This window comes from Monodelphis domestica, chromosome 5 (genome assembly GCF_027887165.1).
Source record: "Monodelphis domestica isolate mMonDom1 chromosome 5, mMonDom1.pri, whole genome shotgun sequence".
NCBI lineage: Eukaryota > Metazoa > Chordata > Mammalia > Didelphimorphia > Didelphidae > Monodelphis > Monodelphis domestica.
The window spans coordinates 192,516,198-192,534,868 of record NC_077231.1 but is presented as its reverse complement, the minus strand read 5'-3'; the positions used below and the strand labels follow the sequence as shown (position 1 = coordinate 192,534,868).

The window sequence follows — 18,671 nt, the reverse complement described above, 5'->3', positions numbered from 1 at the left end:
GGGATAGAGCTAATTTCAAAGTCATGAAAGTCTTAGTTCAAATCATTCCTCTGATACATACTAATTATCATGTCAACATGAGCAAATAACTTGGCCTCTACATATCCTGGGAATTCTCTAATACATAGTTGCAGAACTTCATTGATGGGCAGTGCTTTCTCAACCATAGTTCCTTATTACAATGAAATTACAGATAAAGATAGATTCAGAGTTAGATGTGTACATATATACACAAATGCATGCATTGTATTTATACATATATACTCAAAAGCAAATATATTATACAAAGAGTCCCTACTATGTTTATGGGGACTTTTGCTCATGAGAAAATATTATGTTACTTTAATATACCCCTAGAAGTAGATCAAAAAGTCAAGGAGCTCAAATGAAAAGAAAATGGTCTCTGTAAAGACATCATGTTACTGCCAACTTATTTTGCTTCATTTCATACTATACTACATTAAGGATCTGAAATTTCATTGGTGTGAGTACCCCCTGCACCAAAGCATATTGCAACTCCTCTATAACTTAATGGATGGTCTTTGAGGATTTTTGTGATTAAAAATTTACTATGAAAGCCAACTAGTATTATATATTGAAGAGGAAAAGAAGTCCCTTTAAATCCTTTTCCCAGTATCATGTGTACCCAAAATTGCAATCACTAATCTTTAGGAGGGTTATTTCATCTCCTGGGATGTTAAGAATTTTAGCAAAACTGGAAAAAAAATTACTCAGTGCATTGATTTACAATTTAGTGACAAGTGGTTCCTTTTTTATTTATGGAGAAGATAACACTGGTAAAGTAAGGATAAGAAATATGTTCACAAATAAATTTTGTTGAGTACCATGTTAATGACAAGATATTTAAAGTATTGAAAATGAAAATATCAATTCAGGCTTTCATGCTACCCAGAAAAAGTAATGAAACATTTACATGAAGATTAGAAGAAATAATTACTTTCCTTATAAGAAAAGGAGCAAAATTCTTTGTTAAATTTAAGAATGTAATTATTGTGTCTGGGTACAATGAAAATAAAATGAAATAGTATTGACTGTAGAAGAATCTTTGATAAATAGCTTGAGAGTCTTAACCAAAGTATTTTAATTATTAGAAGGATAAATACTAAACACTACTTTCAACATGAAATTCATTCTTTTGAAATATAATTGGTTACCGTTACAATCCTTTCTTGAAACCTTTTTTTATTTATATTAAATGCTTTTTAAAAAAAAAAGGCTAAAAGATTTTATATAGGCACTACAAAGGTTAGAATAATCTCCTATTTTTGACCCTTTAAGCAGGTGGAGAGATGAGGGATATTTTCTCTGGATTTTCCCCAGCTCAATCTCTTTTTTCCTCCCTTAGTTTATTTTGCACATTTGCCAAACAGATTCCTTCATATTCCTAATTTTAACATTGGCAGGATCAAAGTGGTTTTCCCCAGGTTCTCATATGACCAGACTGCAAAAAAGGGATCTTATATAGTTCTTGGGGGCAGAGTGGAAGGATAAACTCTGAAGCAGGACCTTTTCCCTTGCCTATATATAGTTGCTATCCAACTTCCCAATATCACCATTTCAATTTCTTTAACAATAGAGACTGGATTTTAATTACTATTCTTGTACTTCCTAGTTTCTAAAATCTCAGCTACCTTAGAATGCTGCCAATGATATAGAAAAAAGTAGATTCCTTTGAGAGAGTAACCATCTTTTTACTGTTGGTAGAAATTGTTAAAGATATGGAGACCTAGATTGAGAGATGTTGAAAGCTCTGACAGGTCATCTAGTCAAAATCTATTATTATGTAATTGGTCTATTTTTTTCCTCATAAAACTTTGGGATTAGGATTTTAGGAATTGTTGCCTAGGAGTTAATGAAGGGTAAATCTGCAAATTTAACGTGGGAAATATGGTGGAGTTCATAAAGTGATCAAGAAAATACAGTTTGACATAGTAGATAGAACTTTGGATTTGGAGGCAGGAAGACCTTGGTTTAAACCCCACCTCAAATATTATGTTACCATGAACAAGTGTAGTAGTTGGAATTCTCAGGAAAACCTGGGTTACCTTACATTTCTCCATCCACTGGTTGTGAAACCATTAGCAAGTTCTTTAGTCCCTTTAATGCTCATTTTCATTTTTTAAAATATAAAATGAAGATATTGAATTAGGTGGCTAGTTCACTTCTAACTTGAAATCTAGGATCCTATATTTGTTTTTCTCCTTCCTACCTCAAAAGGTAATTGTAAGGGTCAGATGATATTTTAAAGCACTTTGTAATTGTCAATGTATTTGATAATGAAGATGATGATGATGATTCACTTTGCTCTACCACTCTCAGAATAAAAGAAGAGAAGTTCATTGAAGGATGTGGCTTTTGAAAGAAGAAAAGGTAGGATGAGAGTGGCTGTTGGAAAGTGGACAGACCAGTCATCCCAGCAGAAGGAAAAGTGGCAGTCTGAAGAATAATAGAAGGACATATTAGAGCATCTAGGGAAATGTGTTTTTTTTTCTTCGAGAGAGCCAAGAACTGAAAAGATTAAAAGAATTTTAAGGCACCTATAGCATAGAAATAGAGCTGAGAACAGAATCAGAGAAGATGACTTAGATGCCTATATCTGTAAAGAAAACTCATATGCAGATTCTGATAGAAAATAAGAATTCCATCAGGTCTTGCAGCATTGTCAACCCCAGTCTTCTTTGATTTAGGAGCCCGTATAGTTTGGTTTAATATTCAGACTAATGGAAATGAGGCAAAGGATAGAAACAGGGAATTAGTGTGTTTTACAACCAACTCAATAAATGCCAGTCATTGCACAGTAAGGTTCTTCTTTGCTTGTTCATTGGGTCCCTTAAGGAAAATTTATCCCTAAGGCAAAAATAAGAAAGATGAATTGATGCAAAAATGCAAGAGATTAAAAAATTGAACGTTCTTAGTTCTATTCATTCCCAATTGGTTACCTATTAATTTATTGCTATTAGATGTTTGTAGAATTCTGGCAATTTTGTGTGATTATTTCACTTGTTTTTCTTTTATATACCGAGTAAAATTCCTTAGACAGCTGAAAGAGGGGAGTGTTTTTATTTCAGAGATAATAGGATGGATCAGGGACAAAGCAATATCTGTCCTTTCTTTCCTGGAAGCTGAGCTTAAAGAGAACCTAGGTGAAAGAGTGTTATCAAATGGAGCAGGCAGGTCATGGGGTTTACAGGAATGAAGAATATAGGTCTCAAAAGAGAAAAGCAGCTCAGGATTAAATATTTCCAGCGATTGTTGGCCCCAGCAAGAAGCCTGCCTATTCCCCTCATAAGTACCTGATCTTCCTTATATTTTAAGATAAAATATTTGACTGAAAGAGTTGATATTTCTGTTTAAAATCACAGCTGTAAAACTCTGGTTAAAATCAATTTATTGACTTTAGTTCATTTCAATAAACATTTAGATGTCTACTATGTGTAAGGTACTTTGCCCAACAGAAATTCAAAACCAAACATTCCCGACCTTCAAAGGATTTACATTTTACTGAATTATTTGACACTTAAGACTTACAACTAGGATAATGAGTAAAATTTTTTGAGAACTGAGGCTTGAAGAAATGAAGGATTCTAAGTGATCAAGGTGAAAAGGAAAGTGCATTCCAAGTATGAGGGCAGAATATGGTTGGGTGTTTCTGTAAAGGCAGGGGGTGAGAGGAAGAATGCCATGTATGAAAAACAGCAAGTAGGTTCATTTAACTAGAACATGTAATGTGAAGGGAAATACTGTGAAAAAAGTTTTAAGGCAGAAATCAGTTCTTAAATGTCAAGAAAAAAGAAAAATGCCACTACAAAAGATTTTTAAGAAAAGCAGTGAAATGATTAGACTTGTATTTTAGGCAGATTATTTTGGCTACTGAATTAAACATTAATTAGAGAGGAAAGAATACTAAAAAAAACAAACTATTTTTTAGATTTTTGAAATTGTTTGACTGAGAGATTACAAAGTACTGAACTAGAGCTATGACCCCTTATGTGGATAGAAAAGATGGATATTTAAGACACATGGAGCTCAAATCAACACAGGGTGGCAAGTGATTGAATTGAGACAAAGGGAACAGTTTGATGAAAATGGCAAAGGCAAAGATGACATCAAGGTGGGGAATCTAGGAAACTAAGAAATTGTAACATCCTCAAAATGAATTATAAAGCTGCAGAGAACAACTTGAAAAGAAATGATGTTGAGTTCTCTGTTGTATGATGGGGTTTGAGAATTTCATAGGATTCATAAGAATCCTTCATGAGATGAAGATTTGAAGCAGGCAGCTGATGGTACATGATTAGAATTCAGAAATTAGTCCTGGAATATATGGATTTTGAAGTCATCTGCATAGAAAAGTTAAGTAAAGCCATAGATGATGATGAAATCAATAAGAAAAAAAGAGAAAACTGCCTTGGGAGATATCCACATTTAAGAGGTAGAATATGAATGATAATCCAGCAAGGAAAACTGAGAAGGAATTATCATAATGAGAAGAAAACAAGAAAGAAAGTCAATTTGCAGATTGACTCCTAAGAAAGATGGCTGCCTGGACAAGCTACCTACATCCCAATTAGCTAATACTCAAAGAAGATTATGAAGTTCACACCAAAATGAATCATGATCAAGAAATATACAGAGAATGTTTCACTCCACAAACTGAATTACTTATATGCCAAAATTGTCAAAGTCAGTACCATTGCTGTTTCCTGGCCAAGAGGCAGACCAAATATATGTGTTGCCTGCAGACCTCTTTTCAGAGGCAGTAAAAGGAAGAGATTCCCCTGAGAAAGCCTCAAGGTGGATAAAGAGTCCCAGCATAGGGCCATGAAACCCTGGGGAGCAGTAGTGGGGAATGGCTGGAGACCAAAATGGTACCTCAGCACTCAGACTAGGATAGCACAGGTCTGGGAATAGTCACTAAGAAAGACTGAAGTAATTAAGTAGAGACTGAAGAAGAAAGAAGGAGTTAAAGTAATTAAAGAATAAATAGCTAGAGGAGTTTGAAAAATGAATGAATCAAAGACTTGAACAGGAGAGGGAGGAGGGAGGGCTAAATAGGGTCATTGGCTACCTATTCATCTTAGACTGCAGCAAAGGCACAAATAATGTGAAATGATATGGAGCAATTTTCAGGAATGATCTAGAGAAAATAAGGAATTCACAGTGGATGGCCTCTAGTTTCTCAGTAAGGCAGGAGACAAGGTCTTCCACTGAGAAGCACAGACAATATACTTATATCATTTAGACAGCTTGAGACTAGAAGAGAGAGTTCAGAATATCTGCCTCGGAAAATATGATGGAGAATAAGTCAAGCAATAATAAAAGGATTTTTGTGTGATGCTGAGGTCCCACTTAAGATTAGATTACTATGTTGTGTGGCTCTCTTTATCAGAGTTTGGCAGCATATCAGTAATGAAAGCAAAGGTAGCTGGTGGGAATAACCCAGTGAAAGGGTTTGGCAAAGGTCTGGTGATTGGAAAAGCGACTGGAAAAAGTTGAAGGGTATATAGTATATAGCAAGCCAGTAAAAGAAAGAAAGCAAGGAAAGAGAAGTAATGATGGATAGGGAAAAGAGGAATGAGAAACAGGAATCATGACTGCAGATGAGTCATATTTGTCAGAGTGAGGCAGATAAGGTTAAGTATCACTTCCTTTTAACTTTCAAACCAGTGATCTCTATTCTCATTTCTCCAGCTACTTACTATAACTGCGCAGGTGAATATTTTACCTAATCCCAATATCAGTGTGTCAAAAAACAAATTTCATACATTTTCTCCCAAAACGGCTATGCCTTCCAATTTATGTCCCTTGTTCCTTCCTATTCATCTAGTTGTCACTGACTCATATTGTTCCTTTGTCTTCAAGATAGTCTGTCACCAGGTCTTATCAATTATTCCATCAAAATGTCCCTCAAACATGTCTTCATCATTTTTCCCATCTCCCTAATCCAGGGGTTCTTAATCTTGTGTGTGTCATGGATTTCTTTGGCAATCTGGTGATGTCCAGGTGCCCTTTCTAAGAATAATTTATCAAATATGCAAAATATATAATATTAAAAAGAAACTACATTGGATTACAGTTATTAAAATATTTTTAAGTTCATGGATGTCAGGCCTATGGATTTCTACTTGAATGTTAGTTATTAAAATTAGTTCCCTGAAATAGCTTTAAATACCTCTTCCAATGGAGAAAAATTTGGGGAAAGGGTAAGGCATGGAAAGGTACCTGTCTTGAAGGCATGATGGAAAAGCCCAAAGCAGTGTATCACCCAGTTATAAGATTCTTTTTTAAATTAATAATGAAATTCCTTATCCAAATCTGTGACCTAGAAATTATCACTTGATTTCTGGTAAATATTACTCAAGAAAACTACTTGGTAAGAAAAATGTTTTTTAATTGTGAAGATTGAAGGAAACAGAGGGGAACCTTTCCTTATAATGTGCTTTCTTTTGTTTTTTAATAAAACATTTGAGTTCAGTTATTGAAAGGAACTCCAAGTGGGAAGCATCAGCACCTACTCCACTTCATAAAATCTCAGAACTGTCATTTACTCCTGAGATATGAAGTGACTTGCCCAAGACTATAAAACCAATATGTTCCAGCAATAGCGCATGAATCCAGCCAGCTCTCTATTCTTTGTGCCATTTTGCTTTTTCTATGCTCCCATTGGTTCTTCATAGTTAAATTAGTAAATGTGGGTGGAACTATTATAGCTTTCATAGGTCAAGATGAGTTCTTTTGCATGGAATGATTTGGAGAAATTAATAATGAATCTAGGATCTGTTTAAGATTTGAAGAGCTATTATGTAAAAGGAAACTTATTCTATTTAGACTTAAAGGATAGAGCCAGGAGCAATGGACAAAATTGAAAAAAAAGCATATTTAAGATGAATATCAAGAAAAATTTCTTAACCCTTAGAAATGTCCCAAAGTAGAATGGGCTAATTTGGGAGGTAAACATGTTTATCTCAATTAAGAACTTCATTCAAATTCTAGATGATGGGTCTATATATTATATTGGCCTCTAAAGTTTCTTTCACCTCTAAAATTCTGTTACTTTTTTCCCCTTCAGTCTTAAATAGTTTTTGACTTGTCCATGGTCACCTGGTAATAATATCAATAATAATAATGATAACTAATATTTCTATAGCATTTTAAGGTTCACAAAACTTTTATCTTTAATTTTTTAATTCATTTACATATAGAAACAATTTTTGTCACTTGTTATATGATATTTCCCAGTCATATTCTCTTCTTCCCTACCTCCCTTCCCATCTCCTTGAGTTGGTAAATAGGCTGATGTAGTTTTAACCAGTGCTGTCAGGCAATACATATTTCAATATTTCTCGTGCCATGAAAGAAGACACATCCCATATACAATAAAAATTCATGAGGAAATAAAGTGAAAAATGGCATGCTTTAATCTGCAATCAAACTCTTACAATTATTTCTTTGGCTTTAGATAGCATTTTTCATCATGAGTCCTTTGGCTCATCTTGGAACCAAGCCTGCATTGCCAATAATAGGTTAGTTCTTCACAGTTGATTATTGTTCAGACTTTTGATGCTGTGTATAGTGTTCTTCTGGCTCTGCTCACTTCACTTTACATAATTTCATATAAGTCTTTACAGGGTTTTTTAAAACTCATCCTATTCCTCTTTCTTATGGCACAATGTATTCCATTACACCAGTATACTATACATATCAGCCATTCCCTGATTAATGGGCATCCCCATAGTTTCCAATTCTTTGCCACTACAAAAGAGCTGATAAAAATATTTTTGTGCAAGTAGGTCCTTTCCCCCTATCCCTGATCACTTTGAGATACAGATCCAATAGTGGTACTACTAGATCATAGAGTAGACAAAGTGTTATGGCCATATACACATATTTCTTTCCAGAATGGCTTTATCAGTTCATAGTTCCACCAACACTGTATTAGTGTCCCAATTTTCCCACATTTGTCATTTTCCTTTTTGCTCATAGTAACCAATCTAATAGGTGTGAGGTGGTATCTCAGAGTTGTTTTAACTTGCATTTCTCTAATCAGGTGTGATTTGTAGCATTTTTTCCATTTAACCATAGATAGTTTTAATTTTTTTTCATCTGAGAACTGCCTGTTCATATTCTTTAACCATTTATCAACTGGGGTTTACTTACATATGTTATCTCAGATGATCCTCACAATAATCTTGGGAGGTAGGTCCATTTTATATATGTGGAACCCAAGACTGATAGTTTAAATGACTTGCTTAGTCATACAACTAGGAAGAATCTGAGAAGAATACCAAGTGAACCACCGAACAGCCTCTGCAATCATTATTTCTCAGAGGAAGGATTTAAAATCCATCTTTCTTACTTCAAGCTCCACTCAATCTGCTTTGCAACCCCGCCAGCATCCTATTTTATATTTCAATTAATACCTAAATATAGATTGTCAGCAACTGTCATCAAGCAGTTATTAAGTTTACTGTGTGCCAGACACAGGGCTAAGTACTAAGATAGAAAAACAAATATAGAGCCCTGCCCTGAAGAATCTCACATTCTAAAGGGGGAGACAAAATGCAAACACTTTTGTAAATAATAGGTTTATTCAGAGTAGATAGAAGATAGAAGTTAATCTCAGGGAAATGTGACTAGAAGATCAGAAAAAGTGTTTTGCAGAAGATGTGATTTAAGCTGTATCTTGAAAGAAAAATGGGCAAGTGCAAAGTGGGAAAACATTCTAAGTATTTAGATCTGAATGATGCCTACATGTAACTTAATCCAGACTATCTCTAAATGATATAACTGGTTGGAAAGTAGATGGGAAGGGACAGAACCTGTTGTTTTTGTCAGTTAACACCAACAAAACAGACTAACTTTTTGGAGTAAATATTGACCAGTTGTTTTAACATCATGTTACTATAAAATAAATATAATTCTTTCCATTTTTATGAATTTATTAAAAATAATTTGTTGGAGTTATGACTAGTACATTTTCCTAGTTTTCAAAAAATTGCCTATTCAGTATCCGTCCTTCATTGAGCCTACAATACAAGCAGAAAATCTACACTAACCATATCTTTTCTATCTCTAAGTGATTTCCATTAGTATATCTATTTTTATAATGAAAATATTAAAATGAGTATGGTTTGTGCTAGCTGAGATTGGTTTTCCTTTTAGAATTAGAAAGAACAATTTATTTAGTTTTGAATAACACTATTTCCAAAACCCTATTCCCTATAGGATGCAATGTTGAAATCTGAGGTGTCCATTTCATCACAAGGGGATATTTTTCAGCAGTCATTTCAGATGGGCCCAATTGTGTTTTTAATTCACCATCATTTGATGTAAGAGGAAAGTATTTTATCTTGATAATAAGAAAATGGACATTAATAAGAAAGAAATTAATCTGAATGGAGAAAAATAACATTAGGCACACTTGGACCTTGAGGACTCTTTCTTTTTTTCAGTCTGGAAACAATATCAGAAAGATCTAAGTGCCAGGATATAAGACTTCTGTGTAATACACTGAAAAGTTTTCCATCTTATCCCTCACAGGTGATTTTGTATCCAACTTCCAATAGCTCAAAGACAGCAGAATTGCACAGAATGGTCGTTCCAAAAAATAGCCAAGATTCTGATCTGAAAATCAAATTGGCCGTGAGAATGGATAAACCACCACATATGAAGCATAGTGGGTGAGTGTTAATTTGAAAGCCTTGGTAATGTCAATATTTTAATGAGGAAGTTAATTTCATATATTTATTTATTTTAAATGTTGTTGATTATGTTTGATTATGGAAATGTGTAGCTGAACAAGACTGATTCCCAAGGTGTTTTCTCCTCCACATGTGAAGTAAATAGATTCTTTCATGCTTTTTCCTTAAAACAATTGCCAGTCTTTTATCTGGTTAGAAGTAGATTTTCCAGCAGATTCAGCTTCAAAACTTTGTAAAATATTTTTCTTCAGGATTCCTGGAACTTTATACTATCCACATCCCACAACAGAGTACCTTGATATGACAAACTATTCATGTCACTGTGTATTTCCTTAAAAATTCCATGGGAACTAGAACAACCTCCAGGAATTGATGCAGAGTGAAAGGAGCAAAACCAGGAGAACATTATACACAGAGACTGTGGAAGAGGTATGAAGAAATAGAAGTTTTGCAGGACAAGCCAAGCATGCAAGAAACAAAGCTGGGGACCTGATCTGCAAAATCAAGGTGAAGATTCCAAATGGAATGTTCCCAGGAGGAGGCAGTTGAAGCTGGCCAGGGGGAGGAACAGATTCTCTCTCTCTGGGGGTTGACTGACCCAAGGGAGAAATCTCTTCTCTGGGTTCCTGACTAAAAGAGACTGGCTTTTTGACAGAGTCTGGACTTGAATTACTCAAGCAGAGATTATCTGACTCAAGAAGAAAGAAGAGTTAACCGTTGTCCTCCATCTCTCTGGCTGTCTCTGTGTCACAGCTGTGACAAGACTGACAATTTCCATAATCCTCTTAACCCTTCCTTATAGATTAGGGACAACCTCATCCCTCTTACCTCAGTTCTCCATCCAGTTATTCCCAATAAATCCCTTTTCTTGAGAAAGGAAGAGTGAAAAATATTTCTTTGAAATTTCATAGATCCCCTGAGTTACTTAGAAGACGGCTGACTAAAATTGGGGGAGGGGAAAGGGAGGTGAGGGTGGAGATTGGGTGGTGAAGGGTGGAGGGTAGGAAATAGTTTGACTTATTAGCCATTAGGAATCAATAGGCAGCTCCAGAGCGCCCGTTTAGCAGCATTTCACATCTATCTCCATAACTAGGCAGCCTCAGGTGTCCCCTAGTAGCAGCTCTCTAAGTCTCAAGCCAGAGTATCCAGTTACCACAACAAGAAATAGTCACCCAGAATATCTTTTTTATTACAAGACAGATACACTGTGATACAATCAATTGTAATGAACTTCTCTACTAACAGCAATTCAATGATCCAGGACAATTCTGAGGGACTTATGAGAAAGAATGCTATCCACATCCAGAAAAAGAACTCTGGGAGTAGAAACACAGAAGAAAAACAACTGCTTGATCACATGGATCGAGGGGATATGGTTGGGGATGTAGACTTAAATGATCACCCTAGTGTAAAACATCAACAACATGGAAATAGGTTTTGGTCAAGGACACATGCAAAACCCAGTGGAATTGTGCATCAGCTACAGGAGGGGGTGCAGGGAGGGGAAGGAAAGAACATAATTCTTGTAACCAAGGAAAAATATTCTAAATTGACTAATTAAATAAAATTTTAAAAAATAAAATAAAGAATAAAAATGTTCACATCTTCCTAAACAGAAGATGTTGAGCATGATTTAATCTTTCTTCTTTGTTTAGTTTCTTTAAAGAACAAACTATCAATTAATTGAAATTTTTCATTTTCTCTGATTCTGTTGAAGGAAGTACCACCCTTCTCATCTCTGTAGTCTATAACCTTTTTATTACCTTCAAATCCTAACTTTCTTTTCCTAAATATTCAGTATTCTGCCAAATCTTTGTCTTTTCTACCTAAAAAATACCTTACCCTTTTTGTCCACTCATGCAGCTAACATATTAGTTCAGGCCTCTTGAGTTCTTGCACAAATTATTGTAATATGTAACCCTATATAGTCCCCTTGTCATTGTTCCAGGCCATCCTACACAATACTATCAAAGTGATTTTCCTTAAGTATAGATCTGACCATGTCAGTATAATATTCAAATCAATTCCAGTGGCTTCCTGCTGCTTTTGAAAGTAAACATAAAATCTCTTTAGTTTTGGAGGCATTATATTACCTAGTTCAAACAAATCTTTCCCCAGTCCTCTGCAGTCCAGCCAAAGTGACTTTCTTTTTGTTCCTCACACCTAACATGCCATCCCACAAGCATGAAGTACATTGACTCCTTACTTCTGTTTTTCTTCCTTTAAAATGTAGATCAGGTGTAAGTTTCTGCATGAAGCTTTTCCCAGTCTTTACCCCACTACAAACAACTAATATCCCATCTCCCAGCCACTTTGTATTTAACAATTTTATATAAATTTGTCTGTTTTAATTATTTTCAATATACATATAAACACATGTTTATATATCTTATACTGCCTTCTTAACAATGTGAACTTCCTGTGAGCTGTGATTGTTTAATTCTTTGTTCTAGCATCCTCAGCACTTAGTTTAGCACAGTGTCTGACATATAGTAGGTGCTTAATAAGTGCTTTTTGACTGATGTATTTTAAAAAACGACTTGAGCATTTAGTGGACAGCAAGCTAAATAGGAGTCAACAATTTGATGAAGCAACCTAAATAGCTCATCTTAACCTTCATCAAGAAGGTTGAAAGTTGAAGGGGAGCTAGGTGGCTCAGTGAATAGAGAGACAGACCTGGAGAGAGGAGGTTCTAGGTTCTAATCTGGTCTCCCATGCTTCCTAGCTGTCTGTCTGGTTCTTTCTCTGTCTCTCTGTCTCTGTCTCTCTCTCTCTGTCTAAGTATCTTGATATCTACCTAAACTCAAATCATGCCACTTTGTGATCTAATAATAGGAATTGCATTGTATGCCTTTGTAAAGGGTTTTTCTTCCCCAAAATTTTCAAGATAGTTTGTGGTAGTGGAAAGAGATCAATGGTCATGGAGTCAGAAAATCCTGATCAGATGATGCCTCCTAGCTCTGTGACCCAGTGCCTGAAATGATCTGAGCCTTTGTTTCCTAATTAATAGAAGTAATAAGGTTATTATAAGTTTTATATAAATGTGAGCTTTTATTGATATATTATTTTGTGGTGGCAATGGTGATGATAACATTCAAGAGCCCCTAACTCCAATACTAAATTATTCACCAAGAAATTTCTACTTAAATATACTGATGACTAAAAGTTTCATTTAGGTTAGGTGACTTGTGCAAATCTCATGCTTTATTCAGTGACAGATATAAACATTATAATCAAGTTTTCCTCCTGACAGTTCAGATATATAAAATGTTTTCATTACATTATCCTGTGACTTTGGAGACTTAGCAATATAGGATAAGATTAGTTTGTTTTATTGTGTCCATTAGCTACAGAAAATTGTGAAGCAATATAAAATGAGAACATTTTAAAGATTATGTATTTAAGAATTGAATAACTATAGAATAACTATAGAATAAGAATAGAATAACTAAATCCATCCTCAAATTTCCCAGAAGGGTCCTACTCATCAGTCAGAAATAATGTCTGTAAAAGATCATCAAAGTGTAAAGAAGAGATTTCCAAACCTGAAAATATTTAATTGAAAAAAATTTCTTCTTGTTCCCAGATAGTTGAACCTAGATTAATGTAGTAGTAGCTTTGCCTAAATTTAAAGATAATTTCTTCTACAATTTAGTATAATAGAAGTATTTGAGAATTTTTAGGTGAGAGACTTGGAATCACTTCTCAGATCTATTCTTTATTACTGCATGGCTTCCAGAAAGTCATCTAAACTCTGAGCCTCAGTGAATCCATCTGTAAAATAAGATACATTATCTCTAAAGTTCTTTGAAATTCTAAATCTATGATTTTACAATGACACATTGGTGATACAATAGAATCCCAGCATCATGGTTATGATATCAGATGAAGATATTATAGGTTTCCCATGACATTTGGAAAGAAATACATAAAGATCTATTAAATGGGCGAAAGGAGAAGTAAAGTGAGAAAAGGAGGAAACCAGTAAGGATTTAACACTGCATAACTAAATGTGTTTAATAATAAAGTGTTTAGAATTGGGTTTTGCTAGGCTTAATTAAGATTAGTAAAGAATTAAAGGCAACTAACTTTATTCTTGTAAATCCTGTTATTACAAACCAAAGTGTAATAATGTAATAAGAATGATAGATTAATAGCACTTTGCTTTTGAGCTGTACAAATTGTGTTCTGTCAATAATTCATTTTGCGATGAATAATTAACTTATGACTATAAATAATTGAAAAGAGAGACAAGCCTTGTAAGGGAAAAGACTATTTTTTATCTAACACATAGGAAATCTTCTTACATAGTTTTCAAGTGGGTTAAATAGCAGAATGCAAATTTAAGGACTTTAGTACTAGTCCTTATTAAGGACTTGTCTTTGAAATGTTCTGTAATCTTGAGTTAACATCATCTTTTTTTTTCTGTTTCTCCCTTCTATTGTACAGCGATTTCCCTTCCTCTCTTGATTTTCTGAAGCAATTGTGGTTTTGTCACTCTCCTTTGACATTTAGCATATGTTACTTTGTTTTATAACTCAGTAAATATTTGATAACTGTTCATACATTGTTGTTTATATTCTTGTGCATTTATCGCCATGACAATAATAGCTGGCATTTATATGTACTTTGAGATTTATAAAGTACTCCTCTACATTGTTTCATTTTATTCCCACAACTGCTTGAAGCTGCATTTATATACGTGTTATTGGACCCCTTTACAAATGAGGGTCTACATAGCCTTACTCATGGTAGACTGTAAGCTTCCTGGGAGGACTAGAGAGAATTTTTATATTTATACCACTTTGTATTAATAACAAGATGTCCCAACTTCCAGTCAAGATGGCGGCTTAGAGAAAGCTAAAGTTCAGATCTCCGGAAACCCTTCCCTACTGAACTCAAACTATATGCTCCTAGGGCACCGAAATTCAAAACAAACAACAGCATAGACCCCAGGAATCCTCCTCCTGGACCTGGATCAAAAGGTATGGCCCCCCAAAAGCCAAAACCCGAGATCACTTGGACCTAAGGGGTAGGCAGAAGGAAGGTCCCAGGACCCATGTCCTTCAACCCAGAGCACTGAGTCCGAGGCAGCAGAGGGAACCTCAGAGCCTCCTGGCCAGCTATTCTGAAGGCTGCTTCTTGAAAACAACCTGACCCAGTCGCGGGGGTACCCAGACAGCAGGGAAACAGAGAGAGATGGAGGAGCCCGCAGCCCCCTGGCTGGATCCTTCCCTCTGAGTCTCATGGAAGGTCCCTGCCTCAAGCATTCTTAGTTCAACCCACAGAAAGTTAATCCTATCAGGAGCCCTAGGAGCTCCAGGAAGCTGCGGCCCCTCCCTGCTCAGAGTGTAGGCTCTTCTAGCCGGCTAAGGCACTGAAACAAACATCTCGCAGAAAGGGCCGAGCCAGGCTCAGAGAGTGGAAGTGGGGCAGCGGAGAAGCATCGGGAGGGAACTGAGGAGGGCAGTAACACGAAAACACCAGCAATTCCTGGCCTCCCCGGGAAGACAGAACAGCTGAGGAAAATGGACAATTTGCCTAGGGCTAAAACCTCTGAACACCAGAGATAAGAAAAGCTAATCCTCCCCACTCAGATAGAGATGGCAAACTCCACAGAAGCACAAAAGCACCAAAATTCCAAGAAAAACAAGAAGAAGGGGATGACTTTGGATACATTATATGGAGCAAAAATACAAAATACAGAGGAGATAGAAGAGGAAACACAAGCAAATGCTCCGAAACTTTCCAAAGGAAAGGGAAACTCTCCACAAACCCATGCAGAATTTGAATCGGAAAGGATCAAAAAGATGGAAGCCTTCTGAGAGGAAAAGTGGGAAATAATGCAAAAGAAATTCACGCATCTACAAAACCAGTTTGACCAAAGTGAAAAGGAAAACCAGGCTTTAAAGGTCAGAATTAGGCAACTGGAAGACAAAGAGCAAGAATAAATAAAGCAAAGCCAAAAGACCAAGAAATTAGAAGAGAACATAAAATATCTCACTGACAAGGTGACAGATCTGGAAAATAGAGGGAAAAGACAATTTAAGAATAATTGGACTACCAGAAAATCCAGAAATAAACAGCAAACTAGACATCGTAATACTAGATATAATCAAAGAAAATTGCCCAGAAATTCTAGAACAAGGGGGCAATACAGGCACTGAAAGAATTCACCCTCTACACTAAACCCCCAAAAAACAACTCCCAGGAATGTAATTGCCAAATTCCAAAGCTTTCAAGCAAAAGAAAAAATCTTACAAGAAGCCAGAAAAAGACAATTTAGATATAAAGGAATGCCAATCAGGGTCACACAAGACCTTGCAAGTTCCACTCTGAATGACCGTAAGGCATGGAACATGATTTTCAGAAAGGCTGGGCCTTCAACCAAGAATCAGCTACCCATCAAAACTGACTATATACTTCCAAGGGAAAGTATGGGCATTCAACAAAATAGAAGATTTCCAAGTTTTTGCAAAGAAAAGACCAGATCTCTGTGGAAAGTTCGATATCGAAAAACAAAGAGCATGGAATACCTGAAAAGGTAAATATGAAGGAAAGGGAAAAGGAGAAAAATGTTATATTTTTCTTTCACTCAAACTCTCTTCTATAAGGACTACATTTATATCAATCTATGTATACTAACATGGGAAAATGTAATGTGTAAATAGGGGGAAAAGAAAGATCAAATAGAATAATTTTTCTCACACAAAGATTCACACGGGAAGGGGAGGGGAAGAAAACTCCTATAAGAAGGAGAGGAAGAGAGTTTTTACTTAAACCTTACTCTCAGGGAGATCAACTCTGAGAGGGAAGAACATCCAGATCCATTGGGATCTTGAATTCTATCTTACCCAACAAGGGAAGGGATAAGGGAAAACCAAGGGAGATAGGGGGGAGGGAACACAAAAAAGGGAGGGAAGAAGAGGGGGGAGGGGAAGGGAACAAAAAGGGAGGGACTAGAAAGGGAAACATATCAAGCGAGGGGACAAGGGGGACTGATTTAAAGTAAATCACTGGACTAAAAGGTAGAGCTGAAGAAGAAAGGTTATAATTAGGGAAGGATATCAAAATTCCAGGGAGTCCACAAGTGACAGTCATAACTCTGAACGTGAATGGGATGAACTCACCCATAAAACTTAGACGAATAGCAGAATGGATTAGAATCCAAAACCCTACCATATGTTGTCTTCAAGAAACACACATGAGGCGGGTAGACACCCACAAGGTCAGAATTAAAGGATGAAGTAAGACCTTCTGGGCCTCAACTGACAGAAAGAAGGCAGGAGTTGCAATCATGATATCTAACAAAGCCAAAGCAAAAATAGACCTGATCAAAAGAGATAGGGAAGATAATTATATTTTGTTAAAAGGGACTTTAGATAATGAGGAAATATCACTAATCAACATGTATGCACGAAATAATATAGTACGCAAATTTCTAATGGAGAAACTAGGAGAATTGAATGAAGAAATAGACAGTAAAACCATATTAGTGGGAGACTTGAACCAACCATTATCAAATTTAGATAAATCAAATAAAAAATAAATAAGAAAGAGGTAAAAGAAGTGAATGAAATCTTAGAAAAATTAGAATTAATAGACATATGGAGAAAATAAATAGGGATAAAAAGGAATACACATTCTTCTCAGCACCACATTGCATATTCACAAAGATTGACCATACATTAGGTCACAGAAACATGGTACACAAATGCAGAAAAGCAGAAATAATAAATGCAGCCTTTTCAGATCACAAGGCAATAAAAATAATGATCAGTAATGGTACATGGAAAACCAAATCAAAAACTAATTGGAAATTAAACAATATGATACTCCAAAATCATTTAGTTAAAGAAGAAATCATAGAAACATTTAATAATTTCATCAAGGAAAATGACAATGGCGAGACATCCTTTCAAACCTTTTGGGATGCAGCCAAAGTGGTAATCAGAGGTAAATTCATATCCCTGAGTGTATATATCAACAAACTAGGGAGAGCAGAGATCAATCAATTGGAAATGCAAATAAAAAAACTCTAAACTGGTCAAATTAAAAATGCCCAACAGAAAACCAAACTATAAATCCTAAAAATTAAGGGAGAAATTAATAAAATCAAAAGTGATAGAACTATTGATTTAATAAATAAGACAAGAAGCTGGTACTTTGAAAAAACAAACAAAATAGACAAAGTACTGGTCAATCTAATTAAAAAAAGGAAGGAAGGAAGGCAAATTAATAGCATCAAAGATGAAAAGAGGGACATCACCTCCAATGAAGAGGAAATTAAGGCAATCATTAAAAATTACTTTGCCCAATTATATGGCAATAAATACACCAATTTAGGTGATATGGATGAATATATAAAAAAAATACAAACTGCCTAGACTAACAGAAGAGGAAATAGAATTCTTAAATAATCCCATATCAGAAAATGAAATCCAACAGGCCATCAGAGAACTTCCTAAGAAAAAATCCTCAGGGCCTGATGGATTCACAAGTGAATTCTATCAAACATTCAGAGAACAGTTAATCCCAATACTATACAAACTATTTGACATAATAAGCAAAGAGGGAGTTCTACCAAACTCCTTTTATGACACAAACATGGTACTGATTCCAAAACCAGGCAGGTCAAAAACAGAGAAAGAAAACTATAGACCAATCTCCCTAATGAATATAGATGCAAAAAATCTTAAATAGGATACTAGCAAAAATACTCCAGCAAGTGATCAGAAGGGTCATCCACAATGATCAAGTACGATTTATACCAGGGATGCAGGGCTGGTTCAATATTAGGAAAACCATCCACATAATTGACCACATCAACAAACAAACCAACAAGAACCACATGATTATCTCAATAGATGCAGAAAAAGCCTTTGATAAAATACAACACCAATTCCTATTAAAAACACTAGAAAGCATAGGAATAGAAGGGTCATTCCT

The 18,671-nt window shown here is 35.4% G+C and overlaps 1 protein-coding gene across 10 annotated transcripts in view; it reads left to right on the top strand.

Annotated features, from left to right (window-relative positions):
- CADPS2 (calcium dependent secretion activator 2) overlaps positions 1 to 18,671 on the top strand; it is a 758,482-nt gene that overhangs the window by 444,448 nt on the left and 295,363 nt on the right. For all 10 annotated transcript variants that reach the window (XM_056799641.1, XM_007504220.2, XM_056799643.1 and 7 more), the window contains exon 8: positions 9,562 to 9,701. In XM_056799641.1, the coding sequence (XP_056655619.1) occupies positions 9,562 to 9,701 (140 nt within the window). The remainder of the gene's footprint in view (positions 1 to 9,561; positions 9,702 to 18,671) is intronic.